A 22761-nucleotide genomic window follows, 5' to 3' on the forward strand; every position below is an offset into this window, starting at 1 on the left:
ACTTCAATAGATATTCATCTTAATTTTTCAACCTAGGACCCACATTTTATCCTCGATGTTCCTCTTGGAGTGATCAGCAGAGTTGAGAAGATTGGAGCACAGAGCCATGGAGATAATTCTTGCGGTATAGAGATCGTGTGCAAGGTAGACTACATACCCCAGGGAAAACTGAAAGAAGGCAGTCAGCTTAGAACTTCCCCTCACTTTTCTTTCACGGACTTTGGATAGTAAAAGTTGCACTGTTAATAACTCAGAAGTTTTCAGGATAGTAATCTCAAATCTCATGTCAATGAATTCAAACCATCATATAACCCATCAATGTTATCCATTTCTGAAGTCACAGTATTTCTAATTAACATGATCTGATATAATCTGAGTGATAGGCATTACTTTTTACACATCACAGATAATGAGTAAAAAGCAGAGATTAATTCTCCCCCAGTTTGTTGAATGGTTGGTGGTCAAAGACTTATAAAAGTACAATGCTCTATAAATCTCATGATTAACGTTTTTTTTGACTATGTTGGAATATTCTCCTTGTGCTGTGCTTGTTTTTTTTTAATCCTTCCTTGAAGGAAGAGAATGAAAATGTGTGTGTTATTTTAAATAGTGAATACTCACTTAGGAAATACCATGAATGCTATATTTTATTTCCAGTGACTTTATCTCATGTAATGTAGTTTAATAAGAGCTTTCCTAAGTATCACAAGAAGTCCTGCCTGCAGAATCATCACGACTCCTTCAATTTGGGGCTTGGAATTTTATCTGTTTACTTGGATGAAATCTCTGAATGCAGCTCTCCCTGGTAGGCATTAGACTTCAGCTAAAAGCAGTGCAAAGAATAAAGAGCTCTTTACTCTTGACAAAAAATATTTTCTTAGATTTAAGTAGCTGTACAGTGGAGTTGACATTTAACAATGTAGTTTCTGAATATAATGCATCCTGATTAGTGTCACCCTTTCAACATTTTTACTCATTCCTCTCAACCCAACCCTTCCCTTGCTTTTCTTAATTTTATAGTATATACATTACACATTACATTCTTTTTGGTTCGAGACCTGGACGCGAACTTGGTACCTGACACTTTTGCTCATTGGCTAATACTCTACCAACTGTACCAACTGAGCCATTCCTCGAGCCCCTGCAGTGAATTCTTGAGTCATTCTTCCACCCTTCTTCTCTTGTTTACCCTGCTCCCCTTGACCTGCAGAACAGTGACGAGCCACCAAAGTAGTTAAAAGGAGACAGTGATGTACTAGGACTTGGATTTCTCATAGCTCTTATTTTGTGGTGCTAAAGATGGACTCCAGAGCCTCACACATGCAAGGCAAGTGCTTCCGCACTAACCTATACTTGTAGCTCCTTTTTACAACTCTGAAGTAGCTTCCAGTTTTCACATGACAGCAAGTACTCCCTGTCAAGCTCCTGTGTAGCTCAACCTGACTCGCTTTCCTCTGTAGCTTCAGCTTGAGCTGCCTGACCTCTGCGCCCCTCTCCTTGCTTCCTAGTCCCATTGGCTATCCTCACATCAAGATCATGTGTGTGTTGAGAGGATGTCCTCCCACATGCTACTCTACCACTGATCTGCCTCCTGAGCCCCACACCAGGGTCTTTCCGCATGGTTTTCCATGGTTTACACTGCTGTTTGTCTTTGAGCAGGGCCAAACAGCTGAGGTGTATATATAGCTAGTATAGCTTAGAGAGAGGGCATAACAGGAAATTATGTGCCCTGGCAAGTGTCCTGTGGCTGTTTTTATGACTGGGATGGGCATTTGCTAACCATTGAGTTAAATGTTTTCTAGCTTAGAATTACTAACGCCAGCTTCCAACCTTCTCAGCTCATGTTTAAGAATCTTGCAAAGCGTGGGGTTTCTTGTTTTAACAAGTGATACATAATTCACAATACAAAAGATGAGTTGAATAAAAAGTAAGTTTTTTTTCCTTCTCTGGGTCACCAAGACACTATGTCCCACTCCCTGCAGCCTTCCTAATTCCTGATATACCCCTTTACAGATACCCTGTGCATGGAAGCATGTATGTCTGGTCTTTATTTGAATATAGAAATGGTAGTGTCATATGTACACTCTTCTACTCCTTTTCCCCCCTTTGTCAATATACCTTGAAATTTCTTTATACACGTATGTACAAAGCTACTTCTTGTTTTGCTTTTTTTTTTCAGAAAAAAAACTCAGGACCTTGAGAATGCTCCACAAGTTTTCTACCACTTAGCTATATCACCAGCCCTGCTTTTTGTTTGTATAACTCTTTAGTATTCCCTTAACAATGCTGTAGTTTATTTAACTGACCCCCTTTGACAGACATTTGGGTTATAGCCATTCTTTTGCTGTTATAGTAATAAGTTCCTACTTTGTTGTTGCTTCAATTTGAGGTCATATTTTCTTTCCAAATTTCATATAATGTTAAAGAAGAGTGAGATTGTGATTAACTGCTAAGGTCATGGGTTTTTAAAGACTGGAAAGCAATGCTTAAAACATAGTTGTGGGAAGAAACGACTCCATTAAAGCTGGCCTTGTTGGGACTATTCCTGCTGATTTGTGCTTGGAACTTTGGCCATAAGCTTGCACTGTGGGGTATATTAAGAAATTGTGATCTTTAAAAGCAACATTATGTTGCTATAAGTATATTACTAAGGACTGTGTTCTCTATGTGGTACAGGATCCTTTCTGTGAGTGTGTAGGAAGAAGTATCTGCTGCAGTTCTGTTTTATGGATGTGATGGATGCCATAATTGGCTCTCTGGGCAGTTTAAAGTCTATAACAAACTCCAGGTCCATCATTAACAAGTAAGAGCACAGGACTTAAGGGCACAGCTTTGTGTACAGACATTTTGTACTTTAGTCTTCATTCTGTTGACTTTCCCACTGCATATGTTCCTTTTTTCCAGCCTCCAATTAACATGTTTTTAATCTCATTGGAGATAGTAGGAGAGGAATAGAGTATAAAATGAGAAACAAATGAAGATATTTTGTGTGTTTATGGCATGGTAGGTGCTCATAGGTGCTGAAAGCATATTATATAGACAACTGTGTTCCTTGTTTACTAGGATATGAGAAATCTGCGGCTTGCATATAAACAGGAAGAGCAGCGTAAACTTGGGATATTTGAAAACCTCAACAAGCATGCTTTTCCTCTCTCTAATGGCCAAGTAAGTATACCATAGTAAACTTTTACAGCATGTACTTGTAGAGGTACAACAATCTCTGGTTTAATTATCCCCTTGGCCACAGCTTTTCTTTAATTCTATTTTTCTGGCTATAATACTTAAATTTTGCCAGTTCTATATAATGATTAAGAAAAGCTACTAATTTATCACTTCAAAATTTGCAGATGAAGCCAGGCACCGATGGCTCGTGCCTGTAATCCTGGCTACTCACGAGGCTGAGAATGGAGAGACTCTTATCTCTAATTAATAAACCCGCAACTCCCAGGAAAAAGTGGATGTGGAACTGTAGCTCAAGTGGCAAAGTGGCCTTGAGCAGAAAAGCTCAACCAAGCCCTGAGTTCAAGCCCTAGGACTGGCACCAAAAAATTTTACAGATTAATTTAAGAATCTTAATATATTCAAGTCACTGAAGAATTTGAAAACACTTAGAATCTGTTATATGGTGATAAATATTGACATCTATTTTGTGGTTTTTGTACTTAGGCGCTGTTTGCATTCAGTTATAAAGAAAAGTTTCCAACTAATGGCTGGAAAGTTTACGATCCAGTATCTGAATATAAGAGACAGGTAGAGTATATGCCAAACCAAATCCAACTGAAAAGAGAAGTTTAAATATGTTATTTTCTAAAAGTTTAGAAATATAGTGGAGAGGGAAAATTTCTCAACAAGTTGTACATAAGAATAGCTTTCCTAGGTTTTAGGTGTTCCAACTTCTGGGTGCCAAGTTTTCCTATGCCAAACCTTTGACACTTTTACTGGTTGTTTATCCTTTTCTGGAGGGTAACGGGGCTTAATTACACAGCTTTATAGACCAGACCTTCCAGATGTCTTTTATTAGATAATCTGATAAAGAGTAGCTGAATGAGTATTCAACCCACTGATGTAAATTTTATCTGAGGGATTGTTATTTAAGTGACAGTGAACAGATTATAAGTGACTTTTTGTTGGAAATAAATAGATGTGATTCACACAATTCTTTTTCAAAGTGAAAATTCATGTTTTCCTCCTCTAACAACCTGCAGGGCTTGCCAAATGAGAGCTGGAAAATATCCAAAATAAACAGCAATTATGAATTCTGTGATACCTACCCTGCTGTCATTGTTGTGCCAACTAGTGTAAAAGATGATGACCTTTCAAAAGTGGCAGCCTTTCGAGCAAAAGGCAGAGTTCCTGTAAGTACCAAATGTTATCATTTTGACAGAAACATACTGTGGTAGATCTAGCTTGAAAATATACAAGACAGAAAATAGTCTAGCAAACAGAATGGAAAGGAGAAAAATAAACTCAAACATACCTCTGATCCTTACAAAATACCTCCTTATATAAATCTTCTTTTTGCTGTGTCTCCCTTCTTCATTCTTTCATTCTTTTAAATGCAAGGGTAAAAGTTATGTTCTCAAGATGGAGTAGAGAATAATGAAAGAGTAGCAAGAAAAATCCTGCGGTTGTATTAACAGTCTATATCAAAGGTTTCATCAAATTCCTGTAGAGAAAGCACATTCATTCTTCATGCTGAGTAGAATGCTATCACCATGCAGGAGGGAGGGACACTGTTACAGGAGCAATTATAGCTAGCAGGAAGTGTTGGTTTGGGCCTAGAGTTTGCATCTGGCATTATCCTTAGTTACTTGGGCCACTGAAGGAAAATAGAAGGTTAGGTGGCAGAACTTTCGTTTCATAGGAGACTGTAGTATTCATTCTGTATTTCTCATGCCATTGGGCATTGAGGTGATAAATACATATATTTTAAATAGAAGACAAAAATAAAACCAATCCATCAAATACAAATGGGGTTAGACTTTATTAATAATTAGACTTAGGGCTTTTTTTTGCTTAAATAGTTTAATTTTAGAGGTAGAAGTGGAATTTTAGTGCTTGTCTCATCAGCTTTGTTTCAGCCTGATGAAGCATTGAGTCGCTTGACCACTATAGTGTATAAATGGCCTGCCCACTCTTAGCTTTGTGGAAAATCTTCAGGACAGACGGTGCTTTTCCTACCAAGTAATTTGAACATGTATTGCTTTGGGAATACTATTCAATAACAGACAACTAATATTTATTGCTTAAAAATACTAGGTGTTGTCATGGATTCATCCAGAAAGTCAGGCAACGATTACTCGTTGCAGCCAACCACTGGTGGGTCCCAATGATAAACGTTGCAAAGAAGATGAAAAGTACCTGCAAACAATAATGGATGCGAATGCACAGTCACACAAACTTATCATCTTTGATGCCCGTCAAAACAGTGTCGCAGATACCAACAAGGTATATTATTGATATCCTTACACATTGGACTATTTTTATTATATATGCTATAAATTGTCCTACATTTGGAACAGCCCATTGAATTTCTTACAACTGGAAATTTTGGAATTGTCTGTGTTTGTCCTTTCCTGGGCTATGTTTGCTGTTTCACATGAGTCCCATCTTTTTCTTTCATTGGTTTCTCACAATTCTGTCTGATGAATTCATTAAGTAAAGATATAGGGAGAGAATTATCTAAATTATCAGCTATTTTAATGAAATGACCACAAGAACCTTCAAGTCCCTCCACTGTAAGAAATAGAGTGATTATTTGATTGATTCATAGCTGATATGTGGCCATATAAAACTGCAAATATATATCTCCATAAATCACATGGAGAAATAATAGTCATCAGGTGACATAAAATCACCTCTCAAAATGGCTTCTGTTTTAACCCAATGTGCTAAATGGAGTTAGATATTTTATATCTAGTAATCTATTTTCCCAACTATGGAAGGTTTTATTTTGAGTCATTTCTGTTTCTCATAGGTGGCTTTTTCATAGTGTGTTGTCACCTGCAGGCATTTGGCTGAGAACTTTGCCCATGAATCATTTCAGACATTAGAAATTTGATGGCAGCTCCTAACATCTCATGGGCTACTTATAAAATGACGCTTGGGCAGCACACATCCTCTAAGCTCTGACTGGGAGCAAGATGATGGGTGAAATAGGAGGTATAAGCAACTTCAATGTCCTAGGAGAGCTGGGGAAGGAATAACTAGCCTTTCTGTGGGCTTAGCTATGGCTTCACAGGAGACAGGTGACACTTGAACTAGTTTTGTTTTTATGGTCAGTGGGTAGAGACTGGGGCAGAGCGTATTATAGGCAGCCTGAATACCTACCCAACAATGTGATGAGATGTGCCACTCACAAGGATAGCAGGAACACAGATGTGTATGGCCATGGTCATCACATGGCCAGTTTTCGCCCGTGGTAGTATTTGTGCATCTTCACTATTCCTCTTGTCGGCCCGTTTCTTTTCTTTCCATAATGATGATTGAGCACAGTCAACAACAAAAATCCTGCCTCCTACCTCCCCTGTCTTACACTTTGTATGAGCTGTCAGTTTCTACTTCAAAGCATAAAGCCATTAGGAAAGTACACAGCCATCTTCCCTCAGTAATTGAGTACCTACCTAATGTAGCAAACACTATACTAGGTTCTAGGAATAAATGAAGCCAACCATCTGGCTTAGTAGGACAGACACATATTGAACACGTAGCTGCATATTGAACATGTAAACTGCCACTTGGCTATCCAATATGGGATGATGGAAAATAACATGTTCTCTGAGAGAATAGAGACAGAGCCTGCTTATTTGCTGAGTGATCGTAGGCAGTTACACCATCTCTAGATGGTGATAATCTTGCTTCTAGAGTGAGAATGACAGTGTTGCCTACTTCTTGGAGTGGATAAACAGGTTAGATGAAGGAAAGCTACTAAAGATCCAGCAAAGTTCTTTCCCCCAAAAGCATTCCATTCAAGTTATCTTCCCTTATTGCTGACCTCTGTTCTCTTGGCTTTTGTAACCTCAATCTCCTGGGTTCCTCTTGCTCTCCAGCCTGGCCTTCTTGATCTCCTTCACTGGTTCTCCTCAATATCAAGTAGCAGTGTACCTTAAACTTAGCAAGGATTTTAAACACTGTCCCTTCCTGAGTTTGACTTGAATTGGACAGTTAAATTTCTTGTACCTTGATTGTTCCTGAGGTTGAGACTGAATTTACGTCTCATTGTTTTGTATCTCCACTTGGCCCTATTCCAGGACACACTTCCTCTGAACTCAAGCCCACCTGAGAGATAGTGTGGCAGAATGATGAGACCCATTGTCTTTAAATGTTATTCCAGGTCCATTTACTGCTCTGTAGAATTTTTAAGCTCTCTCTAAGCCTTAGATTTCTCTGCTGCAAAGTGAGAGATAATACCAATGTTTTGGGTCAAGGGTTGTATGTGGATTAAAATTACATGAGACTAGTACGCATAAAGGACTCCGTGTGATGGTGGGTGTGTCTTCAGTCCTCACTATGTGATGTTGAGAAACTTGCCCCTTGGAGTCAAGGGGATTACTGGAGTGTGAGCTGTGGGGATATGGCTTACTATAATGGAGAAGACTGGAAGAGGAAAAGGGCAGGGAGAAGATGAGAAAGGACCTGGTTTCCTGGGACTGCTGCATAAATCACGGTAATCTTGGTGGCTTAAAACAACAGGGATGCTTTCTTTCAGATGTCCCAAATCTGGCAGGGCTGTGCTCTAAGAATTCCAAGGGCATGTACTTCTTGCCTCTTCCACCTTTTCCAGGTCACCTCAACATTCCTGGGTGACAGGAATGATTCAGGGATAGAAGAAGACTAACACAAGCAATCTTCTAAACATCTAATAGTGCAGAAGAGACAGAAGTAGGGCACCAAATTGCATCTCTAAAATAATTTTTAAATATTGCCTTGTAAGCATCTAGAAAACACACCAGCCTGTTTATTTGTCCAAGTCCCCAGCTACTATACATATATAAAAAAGGATGGCATGTAGAAACAGATAGTTTTGACTCTTTTGTCTAGCTACCTTTCATAGCTTCTTGTCTGATTCCCCGTGAAGAACCTGTAGCATAATGCTGACTCTTAGAGGTGAAATCAGACATGTGTGATTCCTAATCTTAGGAAGACAGCTTTCAGATTACACCATTGGTGATAATTTGTCATGCAACTTTTATGTCTACCTTGGAACCTCAGAATACAAATTTATTTTTAAACAGGCTCTTTGTAGATGTAATCAGTTTGGATGATGTCATACTGGAATGGAGTAGACCCTAAATCCAAGGGTTGATATGCATAAAGAAAACCATATATAGATGTACGTATGCAAAGAGAATGTTCTCTGTGGCAGTAGAAACAGCTTTGAGTGCTGGTGTTAAAAGTCAAGGAGGGGCAAGGATTGTCAGCAACCCCTGACACTAGGAGAGAGGCCTGTAACACATAGGCTCTCGCTCTGTGCCTGCACAAGGAGTTTACTCTGTTGACAACTTCATCTTGGACGTCAAGGTTCCAGACCTGTGAAAGAATTCATCTAAGTGCTTTTCAGCATTCTAGGTTGTGGTACTTTGTTAGTGTAGTTCTGAGAAAGTAATACAACCTGTTTACCTTCTTAAGATAAGTGTCACTTGGGCATGGTATGTTATATTAACATGGTGATGGATTTGGTTTGCTAGTGTTTTGTTCAGAACGTTTGCATTGATATTCATAAAGAATATTGGTCTGTAGTTTTGTGATACATGTTGTTGTCTTGTTTAAGGTCTTGTCATAAGGCATTTCTGGTCTTATGAAATGAATTAAGAAGGATTTCTTCCTCTTTTCCTGTGTTTTGGAAGACCAGCCATCTCTTGTCTGAACTACCATATTGGCCTTGTAATTACAGCTCTCCTTATGCTGTGGTGTTCTGCACTTCCCTTTTAAGGAACCTCAACACACTTGTGATCCCTTGCCCATTGGGTATTTAGCTACTTAGCCCTTGACCCCTGACAGCAGGGACTGTGAAGATCTTGTGTACACTTACTTCCACAGAACTGGATCAGGCACATAAATGGCTGCCTCAGGCCTGTGGAATGGAGAGAGACGGAGGAAAACCTGCATCTTATATCCTAGAAATAGGAGTAGCTTCCAGAGAGATTGGCAGACTTTGAACATTGAAAGCCTATTCTGTCATTACAAACTTCCATAGCTCTGCCTGAGGCTGCTACTCTTTCACCTGGGAACCCACCCCTGCTTCAGGGGCCTGACATGCACATGTCCAAAGAGTTTGTTGAGATGGTCTGGTTGGCCTTCAATAATCCCTGACAACTGGTCTTTTTTTTCTGGTTGTGGGGCTTGAACTCAGGGCCTGGGTGCTGTCCCTGAGCTCTTCCACTCAAAGCTACTGCTCTACCATTTTGAGTCACAATGTCACTTCCAATGTTTAATTGGAGATAAGAGTCTCACGGACTTTTGTGCCCAAGGCTGGCTTTGAACCGAGATCCTCAAATCTCAGCTTCGTGAGTAGCTAGGATTACAAGCATGAGCCAGTGGCACCCTGCTGAACAGCTGCTCTTAAATTGGAGGAACTGGAACCCATCCAGCTTCTGATGGGTGCCATGGCTCATGCCTGTAATCCTAGCTTCAGTATTAATGTGGTACATTTCTCTTGTTTTAAGCTACGCACTTTGTGGTCCTTTGTTCCAGCAGCATTGGGGCATTCATACAAGTTTCTAGACGGTTTATTAACAGGTGACTTGGTTGCTGCTTAATGGTCTGTCTGGTAGCACTAGAAACAGTAGATAAATTCATTCCAGATGAACTTGTTTGTTTAAATATCTTTCGTTTTTCACAGGCAAAGGGTGGAGGCTATGAAAGTGAAAGTGCTTACCCAAATGCAGAGCTCGTGTTCTTGGAGATCCACAATATTCACGTGATGAGAGAATCACTCCGTAAATTAAAAGAGATCGTGTACCCTGCCATTGATGAAGCACGGTGGTTCTCCAACGTGGATGGAACTCACTGGCTAGAATACATTAGGGTAAAGATTGTCCATTTTTTTCATCTGGATTTTCGTTAAGATTTCTATCTATGTCATAAATATATCTATGTCCAAGTGGTTTCTCAACATCACATGGGGGCATATGACCTTTAATAAAAGATTCTGTTAACTTCTATGGTTTTGTCATTGTATAACTATGTTTTTTCTTTGCTTTAAGAAAATTATATTAAGAGTTATGAATCAGGTAGCAGAGTACTTGCCTAGCAAATGCAGGGCCCTGAGTTCAAACCTTACTAGGAAAAAAGAAAATTAAGTTTAGGGCTACAGACATGGCTCAAGTGGTCAAGTGTCAGTCTACCAAACACAAGGCCTTGAATTCAATTCTCAATACTGCCAAACCAAAACAAACACCCATACTAAATTATTCCTGAAATCCTATTAGTAAGACATAGTAACTCAAGCTTGTAATTCTAGCTAAATGAGAAGGAGAGTTATAGAAATTGTGGTTCAAGGAGAACACTAGCAGAGAAGTCTTGGAGACACCATCTTAAGCAATGGCTGGGTGCCATGGCACATACCTGTCATCCCCAGTGACATAGGAAAGGATGATAGCCTAGGCTGGCCAGGACATAGGGCAATAGTTTATAACCAATTTCAATAGCCAATAACCAATGCAAGAGGCTAGAGACATGAAGACAAGTGGTAGACTACCTGCCTTGCAGTACCATCCCGAAAATGACACTAACATTTCCTAGTAGAATCAGTTGATTGTATGACATTATACTTTTGGAGAGGGGGGTGGGTTGTGGGGCTTGAACTCGGGGCTTGGGCATTGTCTCTGATCCGTTTATGCTCAAGCTTAATGCTCTTACCATGATGAACCACAGCTCCACTTCTGGTTTTCTGGCGTTAATTAGAGATAAGAGTCTCAGAGACTTTCCCAGTCCAGGTTGGCTTTGAATTGTGATCCTTAGATTTCAGCCTCCTGAGTAGCTAGGTTTGTAGGTGTGATCTCCTAGCACTCAGGTATCCTGTTTTTTTGGGGGGGGCGGGGGGACGGCGACCTTTCCAAGATTATTTCCAGAATTATTTTATATAGAAATTGCATTCAGAGTATCCTTGTCTAATATGCCTTCTTTCCTGAAGATGCTTCTTGCAGGAGCAGTAAGAATTGCTGATAAAATAGAATCTGGGAAAACTTCCGTGGTGGTGCACTGCAGTGATGGCTGGGACCGAACAGCCCAGCTCACCTCTCTGGCAATGCTGATGCTGGACAGTTACTACCGGACCATTAAAGGATTTGAAGCTCTCGTGGAGAAGGAGTGGATAAGCTTTGGACATCGATTTGCACTTGTAAGTTGAAATGGTGCTTTACTGTTTGCTCTGCCACAGATGCTTGTCAGATGCAGCACATCCAAGCACGTGTGTATACACCCGTGTGTGGACTTTCTCTCCTGGATCCTACCTTAATTGTCATGATAGAATATGGATTACAACATTATCTATTCCTCGAAGGGCCTTAAAAATGTAGTTATGGGGGCCAGGAGTTTGGCCTGGTGATAGAATGCTTGCCTAGCATGCATGAACACCTGGGTTCAATTCCTTGGTATGACATACAGGGGAAAAAGCCAAAAGTGGTGCTGTGACTCAAGTGGTAGAGCTCTAGCTTTGAGAAAATCCAAGGACAGTATGCAGGCCCTGAGTCCAAGCCCAGGACTGGCAAAAAAAAATGTAGTCATGCTTTTACTAAAATACAGGTAAATTTACATAACGTAGATTTAACTATCTTAAAATGTTCTATTAAGGGCCAGGAGTTTGCCGTAGTGGTAGAGTGCTTGCCTAGCATTCACGAAGACCCGGGTTCGATTCCTCGGTACCACATACATAGAAAAAAGCTGGAAGTGGTGCTGAGGCTCAAGTGGTAGAGCTCTAGCCTTGAGAAAGTCCAAGGACAGTGCTGAGGCCCTGAGCCCAAGCCCAGGACTGGCAAAAAAAAAAGTTCAATTAAGTACCCTATAGTACATTCACAGTGTAGCAACCATCTCTCTTGTCCCAAAATATATTCATTCCTTTAAATGGAAATGGTATACATATTAAGCAGTCACTTTCCTTTCCTCCTGCCTTTTTAGCCCCCAATAAGCACTAATCTTTTGCTTATATGGTTTTCTCTTTTCTACATACTTAATGTATGTAGAATCAGATAGTATTTATCTTCCTATGACTGAAACATGTTTTCAAGGCTGATATACAGTAGCATATATCAAATGGTCATTCTTTTTATAGCTAAATAGTATTCATTTGTGTGCATATGTTAGATTGTATTCATCTATTTATCTGTATATGGTCCCTTGGTTAATTCTACCTTAAGCTGTTAACGTAGGTTTACAAGTTTCCTTCAAAAACAAAATACTACCTTATAAAGTGGCTGGCCAATAGTAGATACAACAGTTAGGGAGGCTGTAAGTCTAATATCAAATTGCCAACAAGGTTAGTTTCTCCTGAAGCCTCTCCTTGGCATGTGCCACTGGTATTTTGTAAAGATATCCATCCTATTTGTTTAGCACCCTCTCTAATAACCTCACTTTAACTTTAGCTTTTTAATGTGCAGTCACATTCTAAGGTATGGGGAGTTTGAAGGGGCACTTTATTGAGCACACAAAGACCTATTTTCAATGTGAGGGCTGTATAGATAGGAGTGCAATTATTAGGTCATCTGGTGGAGCAGTTGCAGGCTGCAAGTGGCACCTTAATGCAATTGGCATCTCATTTTAGCCTGTGCTATTTACCTGTTGAGGCTTTGTCTTTACTTTGCACTGACCTGAAATCTTCCCAGTGAGACTTGCTGTGGAATGCAAGATGGGCAGTGCAAGGACTTGAGTGGCTTTGGCATGGGCGTACCAAGTTTACTTGGGTAAAAGTCCAGAACTGGATTGAAGTCCTCTCAGGCAGGAGGAGTAAGTTCATAAACTCTGACTTTCAGGACCAGTTCTTTTATTTTGTTCAGACTTGGGCTTTAACTCAGTGCCTGGGCAATGTTCCTGAGCTTCTTTTGCTCAAGGCTGCAGCTCTACCACTTGAGCCACAGTACCACTTCCCATTTTTCTTTTTCTGAGTAGTTTATTGGAAATAAGCATCTCATGGACTTTCTTGTCCAGGCTGGCTTTATACTGCAGTCTTCAAATCTCAGCTTCCCCAATAGCTAGGATTACAGGCATGAGCCACCAGCTCCCAGCTAACTCATCAGTTCTTTAGATACACCCCTTCCTTTTTCTTGACTTGTTTTCTACTCCCTTTGGAAATGCATGCAGCATGGAGAAGGAGTTTGGATGTCTCAAGTGCTTAGTTCAGTGCCTGGCCCCTGCTAAGTGCCAGGTCAGTGTTGGCTCTGTGGTTATTTTTTATTACCTCATATTAGTTATACAATGGGGGATTGCGCTGTTACATTTTTACATGTTTACCATGTGTTCTGCATGAGAATATTCAGTTTCCCCAACACCATTTGTTGAATAGACTGTCTTCTTTTTCAAAGAAGACAGGGTTTATTTCCAGACCTCTGATGCTATTCTACTGGTCTGTATGCCAGTAGTGTGCTAATACCATGCTGGGTTTGTGACTATAGTTCTATAGTGTAATTTGAAGTCAGATATTGTGATACTTCCAACGATACTCTTTTGGCTCAAGATTATTTTGGCTATTTGAGTTTTTTTTTGTTGTTGTTGCTGTTGCTGTTTTGTTTTGTATGTTTTTGATTTTGGTGCTGGTCCTGAGGCTTGAAGGCTAGGCCTGAATACTGTCCATGAGCTTCTTTTGCTCAAGGCTAGCAGTCTACCACTTGAGCCATAGCTCTACTTTTGGATTTTTTTTCTTTTGTGGCAAGAGGGGGGTGTTTCTTGCCTGGGTAGGCTTCAAACCATAATCCTAGCTATTCAGGAGGTCTGAGATCTGGGGATCAGAATTTGAAGTCAGCCTGGAGAGGAAAGTCCATGAGACTCTTACTTCCAATAAGTTACACTTAAGAGTCCAGAAGTGGCACTGTGGCTTGAGTAGTAGACTGCTAACCTTGAGGTAAAAAAGCTTAGGGCCAGGCCCTGAGTTTAAGCCCCAGAATAGCACAAAACAAAACAAAGCAAAACAATCTTATTGACTTTCTTGTCTAGGCTGGCTTTCAAGTATGATTCTTAGATCTCAGCCTTTTGAGATCAGCTGAAGTGGCGTTTGGTCATATAATAATATAGGTGAAGATATTTAATGTTTGTGTCTTTTCAGCGAGTGGGCCATGGTGATGACAACCATGCAGATGCTGACCGATCCCCTATATTTCTTCAGTTTATTGATTGTGTTTGGCAAATGACAAGACAGGTGAGTGATTTCAAGTGTATTTCTGACCAATAGAATATATTTGGGCTCAAATATATCTTGCAGCCAAAATTAGCTAAACTTTCATCGGTATTCCATTCAAAATGAGTGTTTGTATGGGTGTAAAATATGATTTTTTATGTTACTTAATACAATTTGATTCTTTTCCACTTAAAAAAGTATAAATGGAAAATCAAAAGCTACTTTCCTTCTGCAAATGGCTTTTGTTAAGCATCTTGTCCACGCGCTGAACAATGTAAGACTCTACTTATCAGTTACTTAAGCTTCTGCACCATTTTTTTTCCAGTCCTGGTCTTGAGCTCAGGGCCTGAGCACTGTCCCTGGGCTTTCTCAAGGCTAGAGCTCTACCACTTGAGCCATAGCACCACTTCCGGCTTTTTTCTATGTATGTGGTACCAAGGAATCGAACCCAGGGCATCATGCATGCTAGGCAAGCACTCTACCACTAGGCCACATTCCTGGCCTCCATTTTTGTGAGATGAAAGGAACCTGCTCAGTATGCTTAACTGCAGAGTCCTTACTTTACATTTGACATATATTAGAAATGGGACATGGCTGAATGGCTAGTAAACGGAGTCAGATTGAGGAATCCAGGAATCTCCACACTCTGTACTATGCCATGGTCCCCATACAGGATAGGTCACAAGTATGAAAAATCACTGTGATTGGGGAATGGTTATATATCTGTGTGTGTGGGGGGGTGGTATTAGAGATCAAAGTTGACTTCAAACTTCTAGGGTAGGAAAGTGTTTCACACTTAAGCTATATTCCCAGCCTGAGAATAGGTCCCTAATATATACTAATTTAAATACATCTATGCTACATAGTTCTATTTGGTTTTTTCTAGTTGTCTTTGTTTCTTTCAACATGTAATTTCTGTTTCAATGCATTTAAAATTAGGATTCTGACACCTGGCATGCACTCAGCCTGAGACTGCTGTTGGGTTCTTTATTATTATTTCCAATTATCTCCTGGATACTAAATGGCAGCTTATGGCTAAAACCTGTTGGAATGCCAACAGTCTTCATCAGAGTTCTGCAAAAACCCATGATGAACTACTTAAAACAATTGAGATCATCCTGTGTGTTTTCTTCCTTGCTCTGTTAATATAGTGAATTCTAATTTTCAAATGAACCAGCTAAGATAAGAGTAATCCTCTCATTTACTTCCCTTTCCTTGGAATCACAGTCTTACGTTGCCAAATGCCCAAAGCATTTGTTTTATATAATATATCCAGCTTTCTAGGTGTTTCTGGAAGAAGGGTGAATCAGTGTTCTTTTTTACCACAGGAAAAGTAGAAGCTGCACAAAATTTTAAGCATTTAATTGCACAAGAAATGTTGTTGCTTTTGGTTGTTTCTCAGCCAGATCTATCAGTTGAGCTAGAAACTTTATATTATGTTTTATACAGGCTTAGTCTTCCTTTTAATATAACATTTCAATATATAGTTTACCTTTCAAAAATAAGTGAAATTAATTTTAAAATAAGACTAAACAGTGTTTTCCTTCTCCATTTAAGTTTCCTTCAGCATTTGAGTTTAATGAACTATTCTTGATTACAATTTTGGATCACCTCTACAGCTGTCTCTTTGGGACCTTTCTGTGCAACTGTGAACAACAGCGGTTCAAAGACGTAAGTGCCCTGCTTCCTACATTGCTCAAGCACCTTTCCCAGCAAGGGCCACTTGAAGTCCTGCACTATCTATAATGGGAAGGCTATCCAGAGCTTTTAGCAACCCCAGAACATATGTGTAGTACAAGCCTCTTACTTTATAGTATCTTGGACCCAACAAACCTATGCTTCTAAGGAGTAGGACAAAATTCACATCTTGCAGCGCAGCGTAAGGGAATCCTGTTGACCACAACACAAGAAAATAACTAGCATGATTATATGGTATATGAATTTCACCTCAAGAAAAGCATTTAAAACAATTCCAGCCGCAGAAGAATGAAGTTCAATGAACTATGACTTTACTTGCATTTTAGTGCGAGGGGGACATTTTATTCTTTTAAAAAATGTTCTTGAGCCGGTAATCTGACTCAAGCCTATGATCCTAGCTTCTCAGAAGGCTGAGATCTGAGGCTGGTGGTTGGAAGCCAGCATGGACAAAATGTCCATGAGACTCTTATTTCCAATTAATCACCAGCAAAGCCAAAAGTGGAGCTGTGGCTCATGTGGTAGAGTGCTAGCCTTGAATAGAAAATCTCAGTGGCAGTGCTCAGGCCCTGAATTCAAGCCTTAGGATTGGCATCAGAAAATCTCTTGAGATTTAGTTTGTATGTCGTAAAATTCACTGATCTAAAGGGTGTAATTCAGTGGTTTTAGTATACTTGCAGAATGTGCAACCATCACCAATATCTAATTTTATAAACTCTTATTGCCCCAATAAAGAAACGTTATATTAATTAGCAGTCACCACCCATTTCCTCAGCCCCTTGGCAACCACTAGTCATTTTCCTGTCTTTATGGATTGCCTATTCGGAAGATTTTATACAAATAGAATCCTTCAATAGATAGAATTTTTGTGCCTGACTTCCTGTATTCATAGTTAATCCATTCCTTTTTATGACTGATTGTATTCCATTATATAAATAGATCATATTTTGTTCAGCCATTCATCAGTTATCTGTCGATTTTTTTTGTTTTCACAATTTGGCTCTTATAAGTAGTGCTGCTACAAATATTTGTGAACCAATTTTTACATGGACATATGCTTTCATTTCTGTTGGTTATATGTCTGGAAACAGAATTGCCAGTTCATGTTGTAACTCTCTTGAAACTTTTTTTCAAAGCAGTGACAAATCATTTTTCATTGCCTTAGCAAGTTATATGATGTGGTTTTGATTTATATTTTTATAGCAATTAATGTTGAGTAGAATTTTTTTTGTCGGTTGTGGGGCTTGATCTCTGACCCTGGGCATTGTCTCTGAGCTCTTCAGCTCAAGGCTAGTTCTCTACCACTTGAGCCACAGCACCACTTCTGAGTTGAATGTTTTCAGCTGTTTGTATATTCTGTGAAGAAATTATATTCTATTCCTTTGCCTATTTTTAGATTGGCTTGTCTTTTTTAATTATTGAGCTGTAAGAATTCCTTATACATCTTATATACAGGTACCTTATTTTATTTGCAAAGTTTACTTTTTCTCCTACTGTCTATTCACTGCCTTGGTGGTATCCTTCAGTGCACAGAAATTTGGGAGGGGGGGTTGCTTTGTTTTTGAAGTGAGTTTTACTGTTTTCACTTGTCCATTTAGTATCAGTCAATAAACCATTAATTAACCCAAATCAGGGGCCATAAGTATTTGATCCTGTTTTCTTCTAGGAGTGTTACATTTTCAGCTCTTAAATTTAGATCTGTGATACATTTTGAGTTATTATTTGTATGTTATATGGGGTGAGGGTTGAGATTCATTGTTTTGTTTTGCCCATCTAGTTGCTTCAACTCTGTTTATTGAAAGAGTGAGTTTTCTCCCTAGAATTATCTTGCCATCTGAGTGGAAAAGCAGTTAACTGTAAATGTAAGAATTGCTACTTTCTGTACTCTTTACATTGATCCATGTGTCTGTCTTCATGGCAACTCTATTGATACTATTATATAATTGTAGTAAATTTTGAAAATGGGAACTGTGAGTCTTCCTGCTTTGTTGTTGTTTTCAAAGATTATTTTGCTATTCTGGATCTTTTGAACTACTAATAGTGTTTCCCTTATAAATATAAAAATGAAAAAAAAAAGCCAGGTGGCTGAAATCTGACAATTGTCGTTCAAAGTCAACGCAGGTAGGAAAGTCTGTGGGACTCTGAATTCCAATTAACCACCAGAAAATCAGAAGCGGAGCTGTGGCTCTAAGTGCTAGTCTCAAACAGAAAAGCTCAGGGATAGTTCCCAAGCCCTGAGTTCAAGCCCCATGACCTACAAAAAATAAAAATTGAAATAGTCATTCTTGAATGTTCCTATGGGAAGTCAGCTTGTAGAACATAAGCAGTCCTTATGAGTGATGGAACATTCACTTGACCTCACTGTTTCTTCAGTTTTCATGGTTAGATCCATTGTTTCCTATTTGTTTGCTCTAACCTTACTCCATTATATTCACAGATATGATCTTTTTATTCTAATGAGCAATACAAATAATTATAGCATTTCTAAATGTGTACAGTAAAACTGATGGAAAGATATAATGAAATATACCTATGTATGAATGTATACGAAGCCTCTGCAGCCTGCCACCATTATGTATTTTTCTGCCAATAAACAAGGCTTTCCATCACAAGGAATTTTTTTTTCAATATTGAGGACTGAACTCAGAGTTTTGTGCTTATTAGGCAAGTGCTCTATCATTTGAGCAACATGTCCAGCCCTTTTGCTTTCAAGATGAGGTCTCAATTGTTTTGCCTGGTTTGGGCTTGAACTCAACAATGTTCCTGCATCTACCCACACCTAGCTTGCAAGGGATCTTATCTATAAATTATACTCACATTATATAAAATATCTAATTGTTGTTGCTGTACCCTATCATCTTAATGAGTGTTAAAAAGTTCTTATTCCACCTTCCCACAGACAAATTTGCCAAACTTCAGCTGTTGCCAAACTTCAGTAATATGTTTTCTCAGGAGAGCATGAAATCATGCAGAGAGGAGTGGGGCTCAGTAAATTTCACTCATTTTTAGTCTTTTCATTTATTACATTATTCAAGTCCTTTATATGCAATATTGACTATCGAGGCTTTGACCAGAAGTTTATTTCAATGTATTCCTGTTTTGCTTTTCAGGATATTTACACAAAGACTGTTTCTTTATGGTCATATATCAATAGCCAGCTAGATGAATTTTTGAATCCCTTCTTTGTGAATTATGAAAACCACGTTTTATATCCTGTTGCTAGTCTGAGTCATTTGGAATTATGGGTAAACTATTACGTACGATGGAATCCACGGATGAGACCACAGGTACCCTTTTTTTTCCTTTTCCTAAGAGTGTATATTTCTCTTCCAGTGAAGAAAATATTGTAAACATGTGCGCATGGGGGTGAGGCAGGGAGTTTGGCCTAGCGGTAGAGTGCTTGCCTAGCATGCATAAAGCCCTGGGTTCCATTCCTTGGTACCAAATTCATAGAAATAAAGCTGGAAGTGGTGCTGTGACTTAAGGGTAGAGTACTGGCCTTGAGAAAGCCCAAGGACAGTTCCAGGGCCCTGAGTTTAAGCCTCAGGACTGGGTAAAAATGTGTGCATAGTAGTGTTAACATATTCAGTCTTCTTCTCCTGCCAGGGTCATGTTGCAGGAGATTCCTCCCACACAGCAATCTCAAATGCCCTTTGGTGGGTTAAAGTTCCACACTTTAAATATGTCCCTTCCACCAAAGAAGGGGTAGAAAGTATCATATCTTACTGCATTTGACTTAGTTTTAGATAATACTCAGAAGTATTGTGGGTGGCACAGTACCTCTCTAACTCTTATATATGCAAAAATAGTGAGAAAGACTGTGAGGAACATGCAGAGATTTGCTTAGAAATTCTGGTAGCACTGCAGGGTCCTAGAGCTGGAACCCTCTGAAGAAGGAGGGTAGTTTCCCCTGTCTTGTCAAGTTATTTCACAGTAACAATAACAGAGGCTGATAAAACAGAACATGATACATAGTACACCTAGTCAGTTAAGCCTGGATCTGTTTCTTGTGCTCAGTGGCTGAGCTCTGGGTACGAGTCAGGCAGCAGCAGTGAGTGTTTCTAGTCTTAATTTGGCCCTGCTCTCCACCTCCAATCTTTTCCACCTGGTGGTCTAAGAAGGAGACACATGGAGCCCTCATCCATGAATGCTCTGAGGGTTTAATGAGCAGCTACCAGGACCACTTAACAGTCCGCTTTGTCAGCAAGTATACAGGAACCTGCCCTTCCTCTGTTGTCCCCTCTACCTCCTCTAGCTTTCCTCTCACCTAGTATCTTCACAAAGTCTGTTTCATCCCCAAGTCCCACTAACCAGGGAAGTCAAAATGTCTCCTTTTCCTTTGTAATTGCTCAGCTCTGGCGCTTTGAGGGATACTGACACTTTCCTGACCATTTCTTGGCCTAGAAAGTGTACTCATGTCCACTTACCTATGAGCGCCTTCAGTCACATGCAGCCTGTTGCAGGCAGCTGCTCTGCCTGCATTTTCTGTGCCCTTACACTGCAATCTAAGGTAGTCAGACTTGTACCTTTTCTGGATGTTTCATTGCACACAGCTTCCACTACACTAAGTCAGTGAAGCCACCCTTAGGACCTCAGGAGTATCTTCTTTTTTTTCCAGTCCTGTGCTTGGGCTCAGGGCCTGAGCACTGTCCTTGGACTTTCTCAAGGCTACAGCTCTACCACTTGAGCCTCAGCACCACTTCAGGCTTTTTTTTTTCTATGTATGTGGTACTAAGGAATTGAACCCCGGTCTTCATGCATGCTAGGCAAGCAGTCTACCACTAGGCCAAACTCCCAGCCCCAGGAGTATCTTCTTGAAGTTTGCAATGAGTGCTGTGCCTGAGATATAAGTCTTCCATTGCCTGCCATGAGTAGTCTATTTTCTCCCACGTAGGAGTCCAGGTCTGACCATGGTTGCCTTATGCAGCATGCTAACATGGAGACACCAGATAGTCTTCAGTAAGCAGAATCAGTCTTACTCAGGAACTAAAGCCAGGCCCCACTTCTAGTAGCTTCCACCTAATTCTCATGTATTTCTGTTCAATGCAGGCAGATGCTTGAGTTTTTTCCCCCTGGATAGCTTCTGTTTGATCTTCTTTACTTGCAGGGAAGGGTTGTAGAGTGCCAGGAAATCACTGCTTTATTGAAATTAAACTTACCAGATAGTTGTCCTGGTAACTCAGAAGAGCCGAGATTTTCTGGAATGTCTTTAGCATTAGCAGAATATGTAAACTGACTTCCTTTGGTTTAAAAAGGCTTTTTTACCACTGTGGAAGCCACCCCCTATCCCTGCTCTGGTCGTGTGTGCAGCATGTCTCAGACCTGAAGGAATATGCCTAGCAGATGAGCATAAGGGCTAGGCAGAACCATTACAGCCTTAGAGCTGTCGACTGGTTCCTTTTGCCAGTGAGTACTGCAGACCCCACCCACTGACTTCCTCTCCATTGTAGATTTGTGATGCTAGGGACCAAATCTGTAAAACTCTCCATCCTGCATGAAATATGTTTGTAAACCTGGGCAGATTGGGCCAGAATGTGCTTTGGCAGGATGACAGTGATCCCAGAAAGCACACAGCACAGAGAAGCTGCTGCTTGGTACTTGTAGTTGTGAGATGTCCCCATCAAATTCAGTCTCTGGCAGTAAGTAGCTCCCAACGTGGAGCAAGGTCCAGAGCTTCACTGCAACCTCACAAGGGTCATGACTTGAGTACATTCTGAGTGTCCGGTACAGCTATTTGTGTTCTCTCCACACAGTGTTCAGTTTTATCCTAAGTGAAGTTGACACAGAGGACACCCCTCCTAAGTGCTGGCACACAATGTGCTGGGGAGAGTAGGCTGATGCTAGAGGGGTGAGTGGGCACTTACATGACAGGACAAGGTGGGTGTTCTAGAATGTTCCTTCTGGCAGCACTAAGATGGATGGGGATGGAGGATGTATGCACAATGTGTCAGGGACGTGTGTGGGTAGGTGGTGTGGAGATGTACTGATGCAAGGTAGTGATCCGGCAAGATGGGAGGAGGTACAGAGAGGAGAGGTAGGGTGCAGGTCCACCGAGCCTCCTTTCTCTGAGAGGAGAGTGGCAAGATCCAGTGTTGAAAGTGGCTCCCTCTCAGGATCAGATTATGGCTGAGTGGGATGATGGGTACTGGTACCCACTTGATGCCTTCTTGGTTTGTGTCTTCCATGCTAGAATGCATGGGCACCCATGGCATTGCTTCCTCTCCATTCACGCTGTATTTAGGCTTCAGGTTTTGCTGTTGTTTCCGGTGTGTCTTTGCTTGGTTGCAAATGAAACTGCTACTTGAGAAAAATACACAAAAGCCAAGTGAAAATACAAGCTGACAGTGGTGCATTTGAGCAGCTGTGTATTCCGTTACATGCTCTGCTCTAAGGCCATGCAGTGTGTGTGCGCGCGCACGTGTGTGTGTATGTATGTGTGTGTGACTATGCTTGTAGATGGATATGGATGGATGTGTGGATTGTGGGTGTATATGCATGCATGCATACCTGAATATATGCATACATACATGTATGTACGTGTACATGGGCGTGTATGTATGAATGCATGTGAATGTGTGTATATGCTGTGTTATGGAAGCTTGATCACAAAATGTTCCATTGTATCAATGGAATAAAATGGTCTTACAGACAAGAAAAACACCAGGTAGATTTTAAAGGTAAGCACAGAGCTGTGGTTCACCTCACTATGGTGTTTGGGACTAGCCTTTGCTATGAGACCC

The 22761-nt window shown here is 40.3% G+C and overlaps 1 protein-coding gene across 5 annotated transcripts in view; it reads left to right on the top strand.

Annotated features, from left to right (window-relative positions):
* Mtmr1 (myotubularin related protein 1) overlaps window positions 1-22761 on the top strand; it is a 58110-nt gene that overhangs the window by 31730 nt on the left and 3619 nt on the right. For all 5 annotated transcript variants that reach the window (XM_090326773.1, XM_090326769.1, XM_090326770.1 and 2 more), the window contains 10 exons: window positions 37-144; window positions 3064-3165; window positions 3667-3750; window positions 4206-4355; window positions 5260-5448; window positions 9842-10027; window positions 11135-11341; window positions 14255-14347; window positions 15884-15997; window positions 19132-19308. In XM_090326773.1, coding sequence (XP_090182899.1) covers window positions 37-144; window positions 3064-3165; window positions 3667-3750; window positions 4206-4355; window positions 5260-5448; window positions 9842-10027; window positions 11135-11341; window positions 14255-14347; window positions 15884-15997; window positions 19132-19308 — 1410 coding nt within the window. The remainder of the gene's footprint in view (window positions 1-36; window positions 145-3063; window positions 3166-3666; window positions 3751-4205; window positions 4356-5259; window positions 5449-9841; window positions 10028-11134; window positions 11342-14254; window positions 14348-15883; window positions 15998-19131; window positions 19309-22761) is intronic.

Source organism: Megascapheus bottae, chromosome X (assembly GCF_031878675.1).
Source record: "Megascapheus bottae isolate mThoBot1 chromosome X, mThoBot2.hap1, whole genome shotgun sequence".
NCBI classification, from domain to species: Eukaryota; Metazoa; Chordata; class Mammalia; order Rodentia; family Geomyidae; genus Megascapheus; species Megascapheus bottae.